Source organism: Coenobita brevimanus, chromosome 64 (genome assembly GCF_032717465.1).
Source record: "Coenobita brevimanus isolate Jiangsu-jjx chromosome 64, ASM3271746v2, whole genome shotgun sequence".
Lineage (NCBI taxonomy): Eukaryota > Metazoa > Arthropoda > Malacostraca > Decapoda > Coenobitidae > Coenobita > Coenobita brevimanus.
The window spans coordinates 26,611,406-26,636,359 of NC_137017.1; the positions used below are offsets into that span (position 1 = coordinate 26,611,406).

General features: G+C 39.5%; 1 protein-coding gene across 1 annotated transcript in view; it reads left to right on the forward strand.

Moving 5' to 3' along the window:
- LOC145404585 (adhesion molecule nephrin-like) overlaps positions 1–14,987 on the forward strand; it is an 85,137-nt gene extending 70,150 nt beyond the window's left edge. The window contains exons 13-16 of the mRNA XM_080276097.1: positions 869–1,052; positions 4,144–4,386; positions 12,942–13,009; positions 14,837–14,987. Of these exons, the coding sequence (XP_080132223.1) occupies positions 869–1,052; positions 4,144–4,386; positions 12,942–13,009; positions 14,837–14,860 (519 nt within the window). The 3' untranslated portion in view covers positions 14,861–14,987. The remainder of the gene's footprint in view (positions 1–868; positions 1,053–4,143; positions 4,387–12,941; positions 13,010–14,836) is intronic.
- Positions 14,988–24,954: the final 9,967 nt, after the last annotated feature.

The following is a 24,954-nucleotide window of genomic DNA, read 5'->3' on the forward strand; positions in this document are numbered from 1 at the left end:
ACACACACACACACACACACACACACACACACACACACACACACACACACACACACACACACACACACACACACACACACACACACACACACACACACACACACACACACACACACACACACACACACACACACACACACACACACACACACACACACACACACACACACACACACACACACACACACACACACACACACACACACACACACACACACACACACACACACACACACACACACACACACACACACACACACACACACACACACACACACACACACACACACAAAATGAATTCGTTCATAATAAGAACGAATGTAAATATACTCAGACTAGCTCTACCTTGCCACTCTTGGGTCCTGAAGGCATGGTCTTGCATGATCTTTGTCGTCTGTAACTGAATCTTACTTCCAATATGTGCTGATGTTTACATATATATATATATATATATATATATATATATATATATATATATATATATATATATATAACAAAACCGGGGGAGCCATGTTGTACATTGTATACTGGCCTTAAACCAGATGTAAATATTTAAAAGTGCAATGAACGCATATACATTTACTAGCATATTATTTATCTATTGATTTACTTATTTTTCTAAGTGTTTGAACCAGCGTCAGAACTAGGTCACATTATACCCTAACCTGCAGCTGTGTAATTCAGATTCATATAACTTTCCCATCATTACAGAAACTCACTGGGAATATTGTTTTTTACCAGATTCTCAAGTCTGCGATAAAATAAGGTGAATGTGACCTCTGTTTGGAACCCTATTGCAACTTCTCCTTTCCATTCATTGCTAACCCCCAGGAAGACAGCCTCTTATGTATTTATTTTTTTTCTGGAGGTATATGAGGCAGTGAGCAAGCTAAGTGAGGTGAATGTGACCTCGCAGACGCCGAGTTTCAACATCGAAGGACTGACTCCAGGACTAGACTACGTAATCAAGGTCTCGGCCAGGAACAGTATGGGTAGCTCGGAGCCCCTGCAGCTGGTGGCTCTCACATACAAGATGGCTGAGAACAGGATCAGTGAGTACTTGATCTCCAATTGGTATATTAGCTTTGAGAGAATATTAGGATGCCAGTATTTAGTTTATGTGAATAAGTCATCCAGAGAAAAGTTAGAAGAGATAAGAAAGTTGTCTGGACGGGGAAACACAAACGCATTTACGGTCCAATCCCTGTCGTAACTCAGGTTTTGATTTGCAGCAAGGACAAGGATGCTGTAGAATCTTCCTTTGTCTCCTGTTCAAACTTCTTACATATATCTTAGTTACGAGACCAATATCACTACAAGGTATAACTGTTTTCAGTAGGACGATCAGGGAGAAGGTTGCAAAAATGTTCCCTTGTCTAGTTCATTCTATGAAAACATGTCTAAATTACGACTATAAATCGATCAAAAATATGTCTGAGAATCCCGAACTTGAGTTACATGGCAACAGAATGAGTGAGCATTGTGCACGTACAAGTTAATTTGGCTCTCCATCTTTTTTGTTCATAGTCAGGGTCAGCTGGTCTTGTGCGTCACCTCCAGTGTCTTCTCTGCTGTGTTTCCTCTCACAAACCCACTTCTTTCATATCACGCTCATCACCTTCTCTCCATCTGAAAATCTGTCTTGTTCGAGCCTTTACATCCAGAAGAGCGCAGTATAATGTTTTGCTGCTCCTTTCCATAGTTCTAATTTTAACATGACATGACCAATAGCCACTTTCTCATATATGTCCTTTGCAATCATTTCCTTTTCTTTCTTCGCACTGCCCACGCCGCTGCTCTGAAGAGCAGTGTCTGTCTAACTGCAGTCCTTTGTTGTATATTTACACATGCCTGTAGTTTCTTTTTTTCTTCTTCTTGGAATTAGTAATGTTTTCCTCTTCCTTACCAGTACATGTTGCCAAGTACTCACGCCGTTATTAATGAACAAATTTGCTTGATTATTAATATGCATGTCCTTAACTCCTAAATATTGAGAAACATTTTCAAATTAATACTAAGGCATTCAGAATGACTTTAATCCCCGGCAGTGTTAAGGAAAAGGGACGGGGGGGCAGAAAGTAACTACCAAAAGACTGGCAGAAATCCAAAGGACATCAAACAACCATTCCAATATAGACACAAGATCATTTCAGCACTGGACACTCTTGAGGTTCACAGTATGTTAGATTCAAATGGGCCCACTAGTTTGTTTGTGCTGTGATTCTTTTAGTTCATATGATTTACCCGCAGATGTGGTTTCTCTAACTTAAATCAGATTTTGATTATAATTATATTATGTCTGGAAGCAAAAGTATCATGTGAAGAGCTTGGTGATGGAAACAGGATGGTTAAATACATGACTGAATTACTAAAGACTAAGAAGCCAGGTTGCACTGAATACATACATACACACACACACACACACACACACACACACACACACACACACACATATATATATATATATTTATATATATATATATATATATATATATATATATATATATATATATATATATATATATATATATATATATATATATATATTGTATATATATACTGTAAATATAAAGACAGACACACAGACAGAATTCAATGGACCACCTCTGGGAGATGTGGTGACAAAGAGGAGCGAGGAGAACGACTGAGGGTCTTTTTATGAGCAAATTTTCTCCAAGTAGTGGTACTAAGAGATATACCGTAGATGGCTCAGGAAACTATGAAACATGGTCTTCAGATAATTATTTGTCCTATTACGACTAAACTTTCCCATATATTCTAATGTTGTATTAAATTCGATAAATTCTCACAGTAACAACAAGAAGGTATTATGGAGTAACATGCTAAATAAATCGCTAAGAAGGAGGTATTACGAAGTCCAAAGCCACTTAGAACACCACTGGAACTCTCAGATTTCTAGAATAGTTGGATTAGAGAAGGGAAACGAGGGAGAAAAACCAGGTGTGAAAAATGGAGTTTAAAAGTAAAGAAAGGAGTCTGGATCTCCCCAGCTGCTGCCTCTCACATCATGGTAGGGAAATATTTGGGCGAGTATTAAATTTTTCAGTGGGGTGTTGTAGGAGGTTTTCATACAGCAAGATGATTATGTGGGATGCAGGCTCAGAATTAAGGGATAATGTCGGAATGGGGAGGTGGGGCAACAGGGAGCTAAGTATGACTAATGGCATTAAGGAAAGTTAGGTACACTGAAGGGAAAAAATAATGGGATAATTTAATAATCAGCAAGGAGAAGTAAAATTTATTAATCTCTTCTGTTGAAACACACACACACACACACACACACACACACACACACACACACACACACACACACACACACACACACACACACACACACACACACACACACACACACACACACACACACACACACACACACACACACACACACACACACACACACACACACACACACACACACACACACACACACACACACACACACACACACACACACACACACACACACACACACACAAAAGCCTGTGTTAGCTCACTACAATGTAAAAGACTGTAATTGTGAAGAATGGGGTTGACACTGGAGAAACATAAAGATTGTTTGAGACAGCTCTAGCTTCCACACCTACCCGTTCTTTACGAACAAACTAGTGTACCATATGACATTTGGGAGGGTTGGAGAGAAAGAATATTTTTACTGTTAAATGGTGTGTCTGTGTATGAGAGAGAGAGAGAGAGAGAGAGAGAGAGAGAGAGAGAGAGAGAGAGAGACATTATAAAAGTAACAAAAGAGCAGTGATGGAGGTGGGAAGGTCTTGTATCAAGAATAAGGGATAACCGATGGAGCAAGAGGCGAGCTGACTGGACTCCAAGAGATTGTAAACTTGGTAGAAAAGGGCCAGAAAAGAGGTGGAGAGACTGGATAGAGATGTTTACAGGCAACAAATGGCAGAGATTAGTTCAGTCAAGGAATTTTAGGAGAGCAATTTTAAAACACATTTAATTCAAAAACACATTCCCTCTTAACATATCACATAAGAGCCTGGCATTTCCACCATCACAAATAGACACTAATTCATCTCTAACCCAACACATCAGTGCCAAAAAATCATATCTTAAGCAACACACAGCCCACACTAACCTCAGCTAATCACACACCACTAGGGGATGGACAAGGCAGCAGCAGCTCCAGCAAGGACCTTAGCACACACCCCGGCAGTAGCGTAATAGGAGTTGTGCTGGTGGGTGCTGCTGTGGCTGGAGTGGCTGTGGCTGTGGTACTGATTGCTGTGCTTGCCACCCGTTGCCTATGGACTCGAAGGCATGGCGCGGGGGGCAGTGGGCACTTCACCAGCAGCAGTAGGGGTTACGAGCCACCAGCTGAGGTCCATGAATCCAATTTACCAGGTGAGCCTCACACTTTCACTTACTGAGTAAAGGCAATTTCAGTTAATTGGGTGATTTTTTTTTTTCCTAATTTTAAGTCTTCATGAAGTAGTGATATTACAGTCACCTGTTGCCCAAACTGTAGTCTTTCGTATTAATCAGTGTATACCCCTCAGTACAAACTTTAATTACAAGTATTAATTAAGAAACCAGTTTAATACACAGGAAAGGAGAAGCAGTTTACCCAGCAAGCATTTAGGGTCGATGTCATTCTTCTGGAAGCCCTCTTATTAATATTGTGAAAAACCATAGTTTGGTTCTCTTTCGTAAATGGTAAAGGGGGATACTATATCCGTCAATACAAAGAACATCCATTACAATGTTCTTGATGTAATGCAATATTTTTTTTCATAATTACTGCCGCTTTTTTACGTATATTACCAACATTCCTATTTTTCACGCCTCTCCGCTCCTGTGTGCATGTATTTCAGCTCATATTTTTCCAGTCGATGGCTTTCTCATTACGTACACACACACACACACACACACACACACACACATATATATATATATATATATATATATATATATATATATATATATATATATATATATTTATTGTGTAATGCCACTCAAGGATGAGTGTGGGAGGTCATTCTCATTTTAAATGCCAGGAACAACTTGCCTAGCCCCTGGCTCCTATGCTCCTCATGGGGCATCGTAGGACTGAATGATGAATGAATGAATGAATGAATATATATATATATATATATATATATATATATATATATATATATATATATATATATATATATATATATATATATATATATATATATATATATATATATATATATATATATATATATATATATATATATATATATTTATATATATATTTATATTTATATATATATATATATATATATATATATATATATATATATATACTGTATATATAATTTCTTAGTAAACACTGCGATGGAATTTTTTTTTCAGCCATGGCAATGACTTAAAAATATTCTTGCTCTATGAAAACCTCCAGAAAAGGTAAATCTCTCTTTTTCAGTACAACTGACTGAAGTTAGAATAAGGATTTGTACCAAAAATATGCCATGTAACCTTGCAGGTAGGTAGTCTATTATGTAACATACATGAACTTCGTACTCCCAGACAAAAATTTTAAAAATATGTGTAAAGTATTAAGGCTGTAGGTGACGTCACACATCTGCCAGTTACATGAGGTACTCATAGTGCTACCTTCAAGTGTTTCTACACTGAGTGTACACGCAAATGGTCTCCTGTAACCAAAGAAACTATTTACAACAGCTGCTGGCAACCGTTTAAACAACAAAAGGATGCATGGATATCTAAGGCATGGATGAAGGCATTCAGTCAGATGTGGCCAATATGTGTTGAAATGCAGGGGAAGGAAGGGAACTATTGTTCACAAAATATCACGCAGAGGGAGAATTAGAGTTTGCCTTTTCGTAAATTATCTGGACTCTACTGTATACTCCAGCCTTTGCACCCTACGTATCCTTCTGAAACTTCGCTAATATGCCTCGCATACAACCTCTTGTGGTAGGTGGTGGCGACCATCATCCACTCATTTGATACAGCGCTGCCTACTTCGTTCGGTACACTGCGTAACAAGCCAAATTGTTTCCTGTAACCCAAGAAACCATTTACAACGCTGTGTGGAGATCAGATAAGCAAGTAATGGGACGATAAGTAGCGTACCATGATGACCCTGTTAGCTGGGTGAAGAGCCAAATGTGGCGTCCATCCACATTATTTCCAACGCCTAGCTGTAGTGGGGCGCTGTCTGGATCATGGTAACATCGGTTCACTGCATAGGATGGCCTTGCTTTAAAAAAAAATAGCAATGATAATAATAATTATAATAATAATAATTGAAAAATAATATGGACTGTGCAAACTGTGAAAAAAAATAAAAATAAAAAGGTTTTCGCTGGAAGTAACGTGATCTTTTCATCATAGGTCACAAGATGAACTCGAGGAATATTGAAAATTGATGTAGGACTGGGTTGTGTGGGGGGGTGGGGGGGTGAGGACTATGAAGGACAACTTTATGAAAGATGTTAGGTGGATGAAGAATGAATTATTTGAGTTTCTGAAGCTTTCATTTTATATATATATATATATATATATATATATATATATATATATATTCAGACGCCTTAATCCCTTATTCAGGGTGGCCACAAACAAATCGACTCCATGTCACCCTGTCCCCCGCTATTTCACTACCCTGCTCCCAGTTCACACCTCCCTCTCTCATATAGGCTACCTCTCCACTCCATCCCTCCATCTCATCCTTGGCCTTCCCCTCCCGCTCTCCCCTTCCACCTCACTCACATACACTCTCCTCCTCAGTCTCTCACTCTCCATCCACTCCACATGACCAAACCACCTCACTGTGTTTCTCCTAGTGCTTCCTATCACATCCACATCAACACCACAACGCTCCTTCACATCCTTATTTGTCAGTCTGTCTCTCCATGTGACTCCACAGGCTCCTCTCAAATAACTCATTTCCACTGCTCTCACTCTTGACTTGTGTCCCTCCAACAACGTCCAAGCTTCACTTCCATACGTCAGAGTTGGTATCACAATACTGTCATGTAAAAACTTTTTCACTTCCATGCTCACTTCCCTGTTTCTTATCACTGCCTTCAAGGAACCAGCAACTTTCTTCCCTGTCGTACCCTTTCAAGCACTTCACCCTCCAAACTTCCATCGTTACTCATCACACTACTCAGGTACTTAAACGTTCTCACATTTTCCAATTCCTCACCATCCAACCTCACTGTACATTCACTGACTTCACCTCTCTCGAAGACCGTCACTTTACTCTTCCCTACATTCACCTTTAAATTCCGTTTCTTACACACTCTCCCAAACTCACCCACCAAGCCTTGCAGCTCCTTTTCGTCTTCACTCAACAACACAGTATCATCTGCAAACAACAGTACAGGGAGTTTCCAAACACTGCCCTCTCTAATTAGGGCCACTCCAACACCCACTGTCCTACCTTGTATCTCTTTTATTAGCCCATCCATATACAGACTGAACAACCACAGAGACATGACACATCCCTGTTTCAACCCAACCTTCAAATAGAAAAACTCACTCATTTCACTATCCACACGCACTGTAGCCTTAGCACCCTCATACACACTCTTCCCAGCATTCAACAACTTCCCATCTACTCCATATATTCTTAATACTTTCCACAAGCCTTGTCTATCCACCCTGTCATATGCTTTCTTTCTACATATCCATGAAGGGCGCATACAGTTTCTTTCCCTTTTCTAGACACTTTTCCACTAAAGATCTAAGAATGAATATCTGATCTACACAACCTCTTCTCTTCCTAAAGCCTCCCTGTTCTTCTCCAACTAATTCCTCTGTTATTTTCCTAACTCTGTCAATAAGTATCCTACCGTATACTTTTCCTAATATACTAAGAAGACAAATGCCCTTATGATTACCACACATTTCTTTCCCCTTTCCCTTTGTACAAGGGAATAATTATACCTGACTTCCAATCATCCGGGACTTTACCTTCCTCCCAGGCCAATCTGCACATTTTCCTCAAAAATTCAGCTACTATCTCTCCCCCATGCTTCAGCATTTCACCACACACTCCATCAATTCCTGGGGCTTTCCCCATGTTGACTTTCTTCAGTGCTCCCACAACTTCCATCCTACTGATTCCTTCCCGTCTTCTCACCTCCCTCCTTCTCCCAGCCATTACCCAGCCATTTATACTCGCATTACTTTCATTCTCTATGTTCAACAGTTCATTAAAGTGTCCTGTCCATCTGTTCACTTTTTCTCCCTTCTCCACTAGTAATCTACCACTTTTTATCTTTCACTCCCATACTAACTTCACTGCCACACTGTATGACTCTCTTTACCTCTTTCCAAAACATTTTCTTACATTCCCTCCACTTTACACTCAAATTCCTTCCAAATTCCTCATCCACTCTCTTCTTACTCTCTTTTACTAATCTTTTCACCTCTTTCTTCCTTTCTACATATCTCTCTCTTCCGTCTCTCAACTTCTTCCACGCCCCTATTTCTCATCCATTCATTATATGCTTACTTCTTTTGTGCCACAGCCTGTCTCACCTCTTCATTCCACCATGCTGTTCCTTGCACCCCCTTTCGTCTTCTCTTCACCCCACACACTACCCCACATGCTGCACATATTTTCTCTGTGAATATCTTGCACACACCTTCAACGTCCCCTATCTGCTCCAATTCATATTTACCCAATCGTTCCTCCACATCTCTCTTATATTCTGCCTTCTTCTCATCCTCTTGTAACTTTTTCACTCTCCTTACATCTACTCCTTCCTCGCGTCCTTCCCTTCTTCTGTTTCTCCATTTTACTTGGACCTTAATTCTGACCACCACCAAGTAGTGGTCAGAAAGTCCACTTCCCCAACCCCTGTATGCTCTTGCATCCATTACACATCGTTGCATCCTTTCATCCACACACACATAATCAGTCATTGCCTTCCTTTCAATCAGTTCACCATCCACCCTTCTCATCACTCGCCATGTATACCTGTGGATCATTTTGTGCCTGAAGAGGGTATTGGCTATCACCAAACCCCTCCCGGCACAAATGTCCACTAAAGCACTGCCATTCTCATCTATCTCAGTAGGCACACCCCACTCACCAACTACTCCATCTACCGTCACATTCCCTACTTTACCATTCATATCATGAATTAAAAACACTCCCATTCCTTTCAAATTTTTCCATGCACACTTCCACACATGTCCAGAACTCTTCTCTCACTCTGCTTGCACGATCTTGCGTTGGCGCATACACGCACACAATCGCCCACATTTGTAGTCCAACTTTCAGTCTTACCCACACAATCCTTGAACCAACTGATCCATTTTCTCTTATATTCTCCTTCCATCTGTTACTCACAACAATACACACTCCTTCTTTTGCCCTCTCATTCTCACCTACTCCTGCACATATACCCCATCCATACTCCCATTCTTTCACACTCTCACTTCTCCATTTAGTTTCAGTTAATCCATACACATCCACTTTCGCACCCTCAAGCACCTGGACAATCTCTCTCTCTTTCACCTCATCATTTGCACCCCTTACATTCCAGGTCATCATCCGTATCATGTCCTTTGTACTGTCCTTAGACGTCATCTTTTGGTCCGTCCTGGTCCGAGGCTTCTTGTTCGAATTTTTAGTTAGTTGTTTTGCGGGGAGGGGCACTAACCCCCCGCCAACCCATTTGCTGTCACGCAGCGAACGCGAACACGTGTTGGTTGGGTATAAGGGTTTATATATATATATATATATATATATATATATATATATATATATATATATATATATAGAGAGAGAGAGAGAGAGAGAGAGAGAGAGAGAGAGATTGCATTAGCTTCAGTAAGAAACTATAGGTCAAAATCTGGGCTGCCGTATCTTCAGCAATAATTTGAAGTTATTCCTGTGATGGACACTGTGAGGAATGGGTGGAAAAGTGAAGAGTGGGGTCATCAGTGTAAAGTGAATAAGACTGTAATTTCTGTGCATCTCAGAAGGTCAGTGATGAATAGATAGAAGAGAGATGATGCAAGGACAGAACCTGTGAAACACCACTGTAAATGAGCTTTAGAGGAAAACCTTGCCTAGCTTAAACAGCAGCTACAGAACGACTAGAAAGGAAATTAGGGATGTAGACAGAGGCAGAAGGATAGAAAAATAAGAAGGCAGCCTGGATGTTAAAAAGTTGTGCTGGAATCGGTTGAAAACTTATGTAATGTCGCGTACATCGGCACTGGTTTCACCAGGATAACGAAGAATGTGAGAGGAAATTGGGAGCCCCTGCGGAACATCCTTGACTGAATCCATATTATTGGTCAGAAAGATGGTTATGAGAAGTAGAGCACTTTAGAATATTCCTATTAAGGATACCCTCGGAGACTTTGAGAATCCAAGAGATACTAGCAGTTGGGCAATAGCGGGCTGGAAACGGCCACTCTTCTTTCCAGCAGTCTGAAGGAAAGAAATTTTTCACCTACAAGGAATGACACAAACGTTTCAGCCTCGGCAGAATGTCACAACGGAAGGACTGTTCTGGAGAATAATAGAGGAGACCTCCTAAGGACAATATGTCTTATTTGTACTATGGCCAGAAAAGGCAGAATGTACACATTTTCTGGGAACATCGAGAGACGAAGACATAGGGAACAGCACAAATTTTATTCAGAATAGAACTAGAGGCATTGGTCCGAGCAAACACTTTAGGCATGTTACTGGAATGAACAGTAACAGAGCCATGAGAGTGGAAAAGAAGAGGGTAAAAGAAAAAAAAAGTTGTTTAGGGGGCTTTTAGTAAAATGTTTGGTTAAGGTTAAAGTTTAAAGCCGTGGCCCACAAGACATCACACAGGAAGGGGAAAGATGTCTCCTATACACACTCAAAGGTGAGCACCATGCTTATTCCAAAATGGCGACAGTGGCAACCAACCACTAGCTGAAGCATCTCAGAGAACCTCTGATTGAAGGCATTACTGAGGGAGGCTCCCCTATGCTTAAAATTATGTGTAAAGTTACTGCATGTGGAATATACGTTTGGGGTGATAGGTGAATCAATTACCTCTTGGAATTTCAATGGCACTTGCATTAGAGGTAATTTGATATTAGTCATCTTGTAGATAAGGGTTCGAGGACCCCCTAAGAATTGTGTTAGGAGCTCATTCTGCCATGTTAAAATACTTATGACGTCAGTAAACCTATTGAAATTCATCCATAAGCGGATCAAAAAAAATGTATATATATATTTTTTAATGTAGCAGAGAACAGTATTTTCCGGCTGGCCCCCCTCACCACTTTTTAAACGTGTGTGTGCTTCTGTGTGTGAAGCCGCTAAGGTGTTTGTGAAGGTGAACCCAGACTGCCCAGAGAGCATCACCATCGTCTTCAATCGCAGTGGCAGTTTGTAGCGATGGGCAGGGCAGTGGTGGGTGTGTAAACGGAGTGAGGCAATAAGTGGCGGGACCTAGTTCGCTCGTCCCAGGTAAATATGGGTTACTCAAACTCCAACACACAGCAATGTTGCTAGAAGTTTACCCGTAGTGCACCTTACTCACTGTTAGTGCACCCTCACATGCACGACGGATCGGGGTTTGAATATCAACAGCAATAATAAACTGGAAAGAGTGAATTTTTGTGTTCCTAAGAGTGAATAGGATAGCTAGAGAATTGTTCCCCATTACCCATGTGTTGGTGTGCTTTCTAGTTTCTATCACTATATTTAGTAGCATTAATTTAAACGATTACAGTTTTAATGCTAATGATATGCACTGATCGTACACGTGTTAAGATCCTTGCTGGATGGCTGATACCAGCTGCACATACTCACCTCTGGCCTGTACCCGCACAACACAGACTCCAGCACGTGTGTAGCCGCCATGCTAGTGCACATGCATAAGAACCTGCTGGTGTGGGTGATGATTTCAGTGATATAATTTATATTACACTCAATTATATCCAAGCCATTAGTTAGCTGTACCATATGTTCATTACTGTATAGCAGATATTTACAAAAGATTATTCTAAGACAGGCTTTTAATTTATTTTATACGGGTCCCATGTCTGATGTAGTAGCATATTGTGCCACATTGGTATCCCAGTAGATGTGTTTGCCATCATCATTTCTCAAAAATTCGATAAGGGGCACATATTTCAAGCCATTCAAAATTGTCTCGCTATTCACCTCGATCTCCCACGTTTGGAAGGGAAGAGCAGAGCAAACATTTTTCAGCAGGTTGATGGTTAATCATTAAGAGCTTGTAATCCAGATAATTCTTTGTCTTTTCGTAATACATAAAAGTTTCCTCTTTTGTCATGGCTTTATGGAACTGAGTAATATATAAATACTTTACTGCAATATAAACATTTTCCCACACCACAGCTTGCATCTTGGAATTGGATATTTTTCAATTATCCAACCAGGCACTAATATACCTGTCCAGAACCTGTTTCACTTTCTCGTTCAGTCTTTCGCCTAAAATTCATATCCATGGGCTTTCAATTAACATTTTGTTGTCCAAATTCCAATTCTCATCCACTCCTTGCACAAACACTAATTAAAAAGCAACCTTATAATCCCTCTTGATATTCTCCGATATCCTGACACACACTTATATCACCCATAGCTAACTAAACACTCATCAACTGAGGCTGTCTTCCTCCTTCAGTCTAGTTAACCTCTTGTGAGTTAGCCACATTTTGGCATGCACAGATACCTCTTTTTGCATACATACTCAGTCATCCATTCACTTAAAGCTACTCTCACACACTTTAGCATCATATTCGTTGAAAGACAGCCATCCCTTTTTATCTCCCAAACATTGATAAACCCACACATTTCTCTTTTCACACACACACACACACACACACACACACACACACACACACACACACACACACACACACACACACACACACACACACACACACACACACACACATCCTTAGTTAAGTGATCTCCCCTACAGACGAGGAGGAGGGCAGGAGCCTCGAGATGCCGACCCTGAGGCTGGAGGCTCAACTGGAACCCCTCACTGTAAGTATCCGGCTTGATGTTTCGTGCTGTTTATTTTTGTCACTTATCAATACTTGTTAATAGTTCTGTGTTTCTATTACAGAAAGTTGTATATATGTTACTTGTAAATGTTTGTAGCCAAGTGTATGTGCATCACCGGAAGTGTGGAAGAGTTTTATATCTAGGTACACTGATGGAAGTGAGTTTAATTTATGAATGAAGAGAGATGTGGTGTTCTAAAGAAGTTCAGTGACTGTTACTATCAAGGTCATGGTACAAAGTAAAGATCTGACCATATACACTGTAAGAGGACTGTATGGGGATGTGTTAGAACACATATTAACACATCGGAATGAGACTGGCATCCCTTGAATGGCAAAAGTTGAGTCATAGCGGTAGAAATCAGACTGCCCAGAAATGTATATGGATTATATAGCATACATAATTAAGAAATCCTAACTTGTTTAATGATGTGAAGTAAGGAAGTCAGTTGAAAGTAGGGTACAGGCAAGTATGCTCAAATGGTATGTTCACATAAAATGAATGGAAGTAAATGGGATGGTGAATGCGTTATACCGCACAAGAATTAGTCTGAGAAGAAGAGGCTTGGAATGCAGAGGAAAAAGAGGATGAAAACATAGGTAAAGTTGAGGAAGCAATGAAACTGACGATTGACAAAAATCGATGGATATAGTATAAAAGACGATGCACTTGTCAAAAGTTGTAACCCTCTCTTTTCTTTGGCAATCGATAAAATAGAATCAGCGCTTCTGACATTTCCGTATGGATCGTCTTGTTTTATGCAGTTGAGTCCAGATTATCAAAGGCCTGAATGAAGAATTAACAGGTGTCTTGTTTATTACTGTCAATCGTTAGTGCATTCCTCTCTTTTAATATGTGTTTCAGGATCCCTTCCACCCTATGTTCTTCTTTGAAAACATGTTAGGGTGACGATAATAGCTATCAGTGTGAAAGTTTTTTTTTTTTAATTGCTCAGAGCTTTTATTCAGTTATCTTTTGTATGTATTACAAATAATTTTTTCATCTACTTTGTTAACGCTCTTAGTTTTACTATCCTCACTTTTTTTTTTCTTTTTAATCGAGGCGAAGATGCACTTGACAGGTTGGTGGTGATTGGCTGCATGTAACATTACTTCATAATCTCTTTAATCGTTAGCATTATTAACTGACAACATATATCTTAGGGGGAAATTTGGGTTAGTGAATGTTATTCGGACATGTTGCATTCGGCCAGTCATCACCAACCTGTCAGGTGCATCTTCGCCTCAGAAAAAAAGAAAAATGAGTATAGTATTCTTACCGGATATATTCATTACACGTGCATCGTAAAAGAGTCTTGCTCAATCCCCAGAGACCTATAAATGCGAATATAGACTCGTGTTTCGGTTGTATTATGATGACATTCAGCTTGGAAGAGCAGTATTTATGTTGGCTATTATTCATGATATTTATAGATGTTACAGTTTTGGCCGATGAAAGGCATTATAATTAGAAAAGACATTTAGGTTTTATTGTTAAAGTTTCTCATAGGATGTGGCGTTAGGATGTAGAAACTTGTTTTCAGCAGAAACTTAACGTACAGTGACGAATTACTGACTGGTTGTGATCTTATTAGTTACAATTGCAGTAAACATAGCGTTATAGCATGAGAGATGTTCGCACGTAGGTCTGATATAAGGAATCGGATTTATAAAACGAAGGCTGTGTGTCATAGTCCGACGGAATGTTTGTGTGCGTTCCATGTCAGCCAGGTTTGTCAGTTATTTCCCTCTCCTATACTGCCCCTGACTGTATTATAACGGTAATCTATGTCGAACTCCCCCACAGCGTGTGGACGACTATTCTCTGTAACACCTGTGCCGTGCCTCTGTCAAGTACACTGCCGTCAGTGAGCTGGCTTCCCCACCGCGTCAACATGTCTACTCATCCCAGCTGTCTCACTGCTCTGCCATTCCAGTTCAGGCTCGACTTTTGTGTTACTCCAAGAAAAACAGAAAAACTTCATAAATGTATTGATACAGCCATGAAAAATATGATGTCTGCTTGATGAGTTGTGGGGCTACGACCGTGTAGAATACTGGGGGGTCAGCCTGCTGCGTTGTGAGCCTTGTTATGTGTTTGTGCCGGAATTTAAGAAGAATGTAGAGAACTACAGCAGAATAACCTTGTCACACACACACACACACACACACACACACACACACACAAAAACACACACACACACAGTATTATACACTTGGTCATTATTTATACATTTCTTTCATCTGTAAATTATTTACGCCATTTATTATATCCACGTTTACATTTCCATTACCAAACAGCAAGAATTGCCGAAAAACCATATGCAGTCATTTTATCTCATTTTCGATTTCCCTTCCTGTGGCCCTTACATCAGTTCATTCTCCATGAAGGTATATGGAAGATCGGGTCATTTCGAGCGTCAAACACTCATATTTTATTTAACTAATCTTTACAACTGTAGGTCGTATCTAAGTCTGTACATTTTTTACCATGATCTAAAACCTGGTCTTGTGGATCAATTTTTTATTCCAGTGTCATACTCTTTGCGATATATTGTACAAAATAGAATTATCGTTTTATGATTTTCTACGTGGTCTAACATTGGTCATTTGACTAATGTTTCGTATAATGTTTTTGCAGTATTTTCAAAGTAATGTTCAACGCAATGTTTTCATTTAATACTCATTCTTTGCGTAATTCTGATGAGTGTGAAAAGATAGTTATGTCGGTTATGTTTACCAGTCTCTCTCTCATTATATATATATATATATATATATATATATATATATATATATATATATATATATATATATATATAATGGAATTTAGTATAATTATCTGTGCGTCACTTTCAACCTCATTTAGCTTCTTACATTGTTTCATTAGTGTATATTTTCTACGTTTATTTATTTATTCATTTATTTTCACAGGCTACATTTAGTGCTTTGCGTCATGCCCAGTGTCAGATTACCTCATATTAGCAGAAAAATGACATTGTTGATAATGGTATTCTGCCCAGAAGTAATGAATGTTTCTTGAACGCATTCACCATGGCTTATATTAAGGTGGTGTTATCGAGATCTATTTCATTAATTGTACGTCATACCTCCTCATTTCCTATCCTCAAAACGATTCCCATAACCCATGACAGTATCGTCTGAGAACATCTGTTTTCAATCCTTAAACATGCTTCTGCACCCAGACACTTACAGTGCCTCACTCTCCCGCACACACCCCGTCTACGTCTGAGAGTGTGGTATGCGTTTGCCCAGCCCCGAAAAATGTAATTGTAAAAATGAAAGTCCAAAACAGTTTGGCTTCGTGTTGAAGTGAATGTTGTTCGAGGAAAGTTGTCTTGACACATTGACTTTCTCCTGAGTAATTACATTGTTGTAATAGTTTTCTGTTGATTCTCTCTCTCTCTCTCTCTCTCTCTCTCTCTCTCTCTCTTTCTCTCTCTCTCTCTCTCTCTCTCTCTCTCTCTCTCTCTCTCTCTCTCTCTCTCTCTCTTTCTCTCTCTATACATATATATATGTATGTGTGAGTGTGTGTGTGTGTGTTCAACTTCGGCAGTTAATGTCACTATCTTGTACTTGATCTGCATCATTTGCTTGTCAGATAATGTCTGTTTTGTTTAGGCCTGCTCTGGATAGCGCTAGATGTTATGAGAGAAACCTCTTTATATAAAGGGTTTGGTTATTGTTATTACAAACTCGGTAACACACCCCCCCCACCCACCCCCACATACACACGCACTCATACACACAGTTTCACACACACACACACACACACACACACACACACACACACACACACACACACACACACACACATACATACATACATATATATATATATATATATATATATATATATATATATATATATATATATATATATATATATATATATATATATATATATATATATATATATATATATATATATATAACGTGTCGTTCGTTTGGAGATGAAACCCTTAATTAATTCAAAAGCACAATAGCTTTGCGATAAAATCTCGGACGCAGCTTAGTTCGTAGTTACAGAGTGTTTAAAATGTCCAGATACTTGTGGCGAAGTTGGAGGATTGCAGACGTAGGTTTCATCCTCGGCCATTAGTCATGACTTTTTAATGTGTCATATGGCGTTAAGGGAGCATTGAGGCGCTGGACGGGGTATTAAGTGATGGAATGGATACAGCACGGAGGTTGGACTTAAAGAACGTTTGAGTTATAAGCCCAAATTGTTATATTTATTTACTCACTTAGGTCCACGTCACATTGTTGACATTTCAGAACTGTCCTCTTGTTACAAATGCTTCAGCACTTTTCTGCTCCTGGATGTCTAGATCGTTCCAAGTTGCTTGGCATATGTCGTATTGCACAAAAATGTATCAAATATATGGTCCAAGCTCAGCCACTGTTTGAACTTTTGGTATGTTTAACAATGAAATTAAAAGTCTCCCTAGGTAAAAGTACAAAGATTTCCATCTAGGAACCGGATTGGCCAGGCAAAGTATATTGAAGTAAAAGATAGTACTTTCACCAGCACCCGGCTTTATCACTCATCCCTTAGTTATTCCAACATTTCTTTCATATCCAATTGTTTTGTGATTACTCGTACCTCGTCACAATACTCCACAACTACAATTACAAGCATTAAGAGGTCTTTATTCATGATCGACTTGGAAACCAATTTTTCCAATACTCTAGCTTGACCACAACTACTTAAATAATTTAAATATTATATAACATCAAAACTAAGCAGAATTCGACATTTTTTTCAAGAGATACTGTGACTTTGAATTACGTAAGAAATTCATCCTCCATAGGGCTATACGATTAGCTGAAAACCTAGTATATATATATATATATATATATATATATATATATATATATATATATATATATATATATATATATATATATATATATATATATATATATATATGTGTGTGTGTGTGTGTGTGTGTGTGTGTGTGTGTGTGTGTGATTGCAGGGAGCAGATTTCATTGATACATGTTGAGTTAAACACGACAGTTGCTAATCTACTTGGTTTTCACTCGCTCCCATGAAGGAGGAGTATTAGTGAAGCAAATTGAAAATTTTAGAAAGATCAACAACTGCAAAAATGTGTTTAACTCACCACACACACACACACACACACACACACATATATATATATATATATATATATATATATATATATATATATATATATATATATATATATATATATATATATGTATATATATATATATATATATATATATATATTTATATATATATATGTATATTTATATATATATATGTATATTTATATATATATGTATATATATATATATGTATATATATATATATATATATATATATGTATATATATATATATATATATATGTATATGTATATATATATATATATATATATATATATATATATATATATATATATATATATATATATATATATATATATATATATATATACTTTGGTAATTGTACAATAGTTCCGACAGATGCTTCATGTTTACTGCACTACCTTCCTAGAGCATTTAGTGTTGAAACTGTTGTTATTAGTAATAATATTATCTTTACTGGTGAAAATAAGAAGCTCGTGTTAACTTCGTATTCAGTTATTCTTCAGTGTAAAATATTTCTACCCCGTTACCTCTGTGTTCGTGTAAATATTCATAACCAGTTTTACCAGAACTTAGTGTGTGTGTGTGTGTGTGTGTGTGTGTGTGTGTGTGTGTGTGTGTGTGTGTGTGTATGTGTTCACCATAGTCTCGATATATATACTACCTGATGTACATTTGCCACATAGTTTTCTAAATGTATTCATAAAGGATTATTTTTCTACTGTGCTGTATGTTTGTGTCGGGATAATAAAAGAGTTATAGTGACTGGAATTTTCTATTATAATACCCCATTTATTACACTCAACCCTGGACACTGAAATACGAAGGTCATGTACGAACTCCTGTAATCCACTCACATCAGTGAACAGTGTTAGCTGGACCATTACTCTCTGTACCGTGTTAGCATTACCAGCCATACTCTTAAATTTTCAAAAGCATGTCCGTTTACTTAAAATAAGAGCGTTGAATAGAGCGAAATAATGCCTGCCTGTGGTATTTTTGGTTGTGTGCTATCGCCTCCTGTTCCAGGAGAACCAACATTAGGGACAAACAGCTCGAAAGACAGTTTTCAGGTGTTTTGGAGGAACTAGCTATATTGGATGGATATATATATATATATATATATATATATATATATATATATATATATATATATATATATAAACAACATTTGTGCAAAATCCATAATTTTTTAGTCTCTGCATGACATTTACGTTTAATCTGACAGCACTTGTTGCTCTTCTGATCCTTAAATGAGGACAAACGGGGTTAGGACATAAAACCTCAACCTTACAAATTACTCTTATACTGTCCTTCGGTTGCTGCACGTCGTGTACAGGACCACATAGGCAGCACTTGCAATTTCTTCCCTCTGTTACGCTCACATTATATCTCAAACAACACTTTTCACTTACATATTCGCACACTGCTCTTAACACAGAAACTGCGTTCAAAGTGTGCCGTAAAACCAAATATGAGTTGTCACAGCGGTGATGAACAGGAAGGAATGAACCGAGGTGAAAAATTTTGTTAAACGTGGTTCGAAGAAATAAACAATCACACTGTCCGGCAGAAAAATAAAATGTAAAGGAATTAGCAATGTGAAGCTGTAAAAGCCCAATGACAAAGGAAACGGACTGGATACTTCAGAGAAACTGCATGACGAATATTATGGAATTCAGAAACCCACATCTCTCACCCTGCTTACCCAGATTATAAGCATCATGGACGAAATCAATTCAGCAAGTTTCCATATCCGTCCCTCATTGTAAAAACAACGTGAAAGGCATCAGTACATCACATTTCATGAGTATTTAGGCTTCCAACGGTGTTCATACGCATTTACCAGTATTTATTCAAAAGGAAACCACGCCTAAGTTATAATGATCGCAGTAGTCCTTACGGGAACAGCTTTTCATATTTTTAACGCAAGCAAACTTTATCCGTTGTAGTATCATTATCTCTTCAGGGCTCTGGACAACGAGAACCATAGATTACGTTTATACAGTTAAATAATCAATCATCCAAGGAAAACACGTGTAGTTCCGACTCGTCCCTCAGACCATCACAACGCCTCCACACACACACACACACACACACACACACACACACACACACACACACACACACACACACACACACACACACACACACACACACACACACACACACACACACACACACAGATGGAGGCAGGAACTAAACTACAGACTGAAGAATGATGTATGGGAAGATTTCAGATCGTTAAATGGACGAAAAAGGAGAGTGGTTTCGAGAAAGAAAGGTCAATGACGTACGATAAATATTGCAGAGAGAGGGAGAGAGAGAGAGAGAGAGAGAAAATCACCTCGCCATGAGAGCAGAGATCCAACATTCGATTCCGGTTGCCTTTTGTTCTCAGACCTGACCGCATCCCACAAATTACGTCTTATCGAGTTCCGTTCTTCCTTCACCCTCTTCCCAGCCTTTCCCCCCTTCTTCCACCCTCTTCCCAGCACGAACCCCTCTCCTTCCTTCACCCTCTTCCCAGCACTACCCCTCTTTCTTCCTCCACCCTCTTCCCAGTACTACTCTTCTTTCTTCCTCCACCCTCTTCCCAGCACTACCCCCCCCCCCTTCTTCGTCTACCTTCTTCCCAGCACTACCCCTCTATCTTCCTCCACCGTCTTCACAGCACGACCCTCCCTCCTTCCTTCATTCTCATACAGCACTACCCCCCCTTCTTCCTCCAACCTTTTCCCAGCACTACCCCCCCCCTTTTCTTCCTCCACCCTCCTCCCTGCACTACCCACCCACCCGCCCTTTTTCTTTCTCCTCTCCTGTGCTCTGACCTTTCTTGCTGTGTTTTTTTCTGCAGAGGATCGAACGAAGAGAGTATGGAGAGAGAGACAGAGGTTGTGTGGGAAGAGAAACTGGATAACAGAGGGCATTATGATGGCGGCATGAGACTGAGATGTGGATAGCGATGTGAAAAAAAGAATGTCCGTGAGGTGACGATTTTACGTAAAGAGCAAACTAACGACTGCAATTCTACAAAGAGAATGATATCAGATGGGTGCAAGGATATGTGAAGAAAATTAATTGCTGGGAAATGTTGAGAGGGTGGCGTTTTGTGGACAGAATGGATAGAATGAACACAGGAAAAGCTACGCCATCGAAAGAAAGTTGGACAAAAGAGAGCCACGATCCATTCAAATCGAGATAACTGGAAGCAGGAATGATCATGTGTGAAGGTTTGTGGGGGCGGAATGGGTATTTGACTGGGAGTGAGATGTGGAGATGAGGGCTTAGTGAAAAATGGAACGGTCATGTAGAAGGATGTGATAGGGCCGAAGAGGATATTGGGAAGGAGTTTCTGGAATGGGATCGATGTAAAGTGAGATATGAACAAGAGGAAGGGAACAGAGATGAAATAATTATGCAATGAGAGGTGAACATTTGAAAAAAAATAATAATAACCTGAGTCTGAATATCGACGAGACAATAACAGAATAAAAAGAGTGATAGATGCTGGAAAAATAAAAAGGAAGAGCTAAAAACAAAGACTTTTAAGAACATGAGACAAGAAAAACAAACTGAGGTGGATAATCAGATAAGGAAAAAAGAAAAGATAGGGGAGTGCGGGAAGGCTGGAATGAAGGGCGGGTAGGCTGAGTTATCCACTGAGGAAAAACTGTTCGTCGGTAGAAAGACCGAACCGAACCCAACCGAATCGAAGCTAGCAATTTCAGCTATATTAAGCTAACCTAACCTAACCTTTGCTAAATTAACCTAACTTCAGAAAAACATCTGGAAGTCTACAAAATGATGTTTTCTCCAGGAAAATGTTCAATAAATGAGAGCCAAATACATGATGCGTTCCTTTCGACAAGCTTGAATGCATTGTGCTTAAAAGACTCAAGGTCATAGGCAATGAGAAATACGGACTGAGTATGGTATATATGGGGGATTCAAAGTACCAGTGTTCTCGTGCATTAGAGTTAGCTAAAGTAGGGGTGAGAGTTTTAGAGGATGAACAGTCTTAGCCTGCAATTACAGCTAAAGAATATGCAGAAATGAAACTTGAACTAGAGGCAATGAAAGAGGGAGAGAATCTGTAGGAAGACAGCCAACAGAGTGGTGCCAGACTTCCAAAGGCAAAAGACAATTGAATCATAAATGGGATGTTGCTAAGGAAACGGAGATACGAGGACAATGGGACAAGATACCACTATGAAAGGCGGGTGAAAGGGCGCTTAGAGGAAAGGTTAGAGTGCTGCCACCAACGTTACTAATTTTTGCACTAGAAAATAAAGAATAAGGTAAACTAGGTTTAAAATTAACAGATGATTTAAATGATGGGCAGAGAATAGGATGATATGAGTTAGGTATTTTACACCAGCAAATTTGAGCGCATATTTTAGGTTTTACGACCTATTTTGTCAAGTTTTCTGTTGCTTGTGAAGATGGCTTTAATAAACGATGCTCCAAGCATTTCCATTCCCACGCAACAGTGACTCCTTCTCCCACGTTGTATCACCCTCCATCTTGTGATCCACGGCTTTGATTCTTCACCTTTAGGTTTGGTGTCTTAATCGATTATCGCTTTCTTTGATCCTTTTCAGTCTGTATGATGTGTGGTGACTCTTATGAGGAGACTTTGGTGTGTTGTGAATAGTGTGTAGTAATTGCTATGTGATTACAGTGGCATGCGGTGAACGGGTTGGTGACTGGTGTGATGCATGCGATGGTTGGTGCGTGGCTGTTCACTGTTGTGACGAGTACAGCTATTCATTCGTGTCTATTTGTGGGATAACAGCATTTCTAAACAGGGTGCAGTCAAAGGATATTAGTCTTATGACGCCCCTCTTCTTCTTCTTCTTCTTCTTCTTCATCTTCTCCTCCCCTCCCACGTCTCTCTCACTCTCTCTCTCTCTCTCTCTCTCTCTCTCTCTCTCTCTCTCTCTCTCTCTCTCTCTCTCTCTCTCTCTCTCTCTCTCTCTCATGAACACTTCTTGAATCCCTACACCATCAGGGCGGTTATCTATCACCCTCATCCCTTTTCTGTCCACCTCTCTAATACAATCAGTATTTGTAATTCTTCGTGTACACAACTGACAAACTCTTGGACTTCGTTCCTAATCCTCCCTCTTTTTCTGCCTATGGCTCTCAGCTTTTTCAACGCAGTTTCCAAATGCCTTTAAAATAACAGACCATGATTTTGTGTTAAGAGATCTATACATAGGACGAATTTTGGGGGCTTCCAGCCTTTAGCTGTATGTGTTTGCATATTTATCTATACATTTTCGCATTTTTAAACACTTTTTTTCCGTCATCTTCTGGATACCCGTCACTGATACACATTTCCGTATCAGCATCTCATTCAACCCTTGCTCCAGATGGCATAGTGCATCGTGGTACTTATGTCCCCCACAGCCTTCAACCTATTACCTTTATTCCATGACTGATTAAATTTAAAAAAGGACAAGACAAAGGACATCTATGATATTCCCTCCCACCCTGAAGTTCTGTAAAGGTAAGACATATTTACTGGTTAAGTACTTAAATGATATCCTTGTGACCCACAGGCCGTCAGAGTACTGATAACCGTCCAGTGTTCTGCCCTGCCCACCTGTACTATATTTATTTTAAGACAGGCAGGACGCAGGTACGCTGTCGACAAGTAATTTTTAAATTCGTACTTCCGTGTCCATGCGTCTGTAGGAAGGCACGAAACATAATTCTCTATCCTGACCCTCTGTGTCATGTTTACTCTTATTCCAGAACGACACTGATACGCGAAGGACTAGTACACTTGCATGTGTAATTCTGTAGGAAGGTATATACGTAAGTATGTATGTATGTATATGCTCACCCCTTAATGTGCATCCCGTAAGGTCTGGACCCCATCCTTTACAACGGTACAGGGACTGAGTGAGTGAGTGCGTGAGTGAGTAACCGAGTAAGTGACATATTTTGGTACACACACACACACACACACACACACACACACACACACACACACACACACACACACACACACACACACACACACACACACACACACACACACACACACACACACACACTGTACTTGACTGCCTCTCTGGGTGCATCAAAAGAGGATAATTATGGAACTATGGAACTCAAAGGGAGAGGGGCAAGCGTGTAAGAAAACCGGGGGGAGAGGGAGGGGGCGATGATAAACAGTGAGAATTGAAAAGAATGAATGGAGGGAGGAATGGATTCAAGGGGGTCCGAGAAGGAGACAAAAACATCAAGGGCGAAGGAAGGCAGGAGGAATCAGTATAATCATAGAAGGGATGATAGTGACATGTGACAGAAGGTTATGGGAGGTAGTGCACATGCGCAACAACCAAGAAGAGAAGATATGCTGAGGTTAGGAAGGGAAGGAGTGGAATAAGGTAGAGTACATGCAATAATAATGACTAGGAAGTGAGGGTGGTTCGAGGCATTATAAATGAGTAAGAATGAATTAAGAAATGATCGAGGAAAGGAAGAAGGTGGTGTGGTTGTGGGATGAACGAGTAGATGGTAGACTGGAAAAGAGACAAAATTGGAATGAATGTGAACATTAGAAGAAGGATGTTGTTTCGCTCGCTGTAATCGAACCCTAATGAATTCCTGACGAGAGAGAGAGAGAGAGAGAGAGAGAGAGAATTTACATCAAATTAATTATAGCATTAAACGTTCAAAGAACTAGATTCCTTACAGAAAAACTGGACGAAACACACACACTTACATACACACACACACACACACACACACACACACACACACACACACAC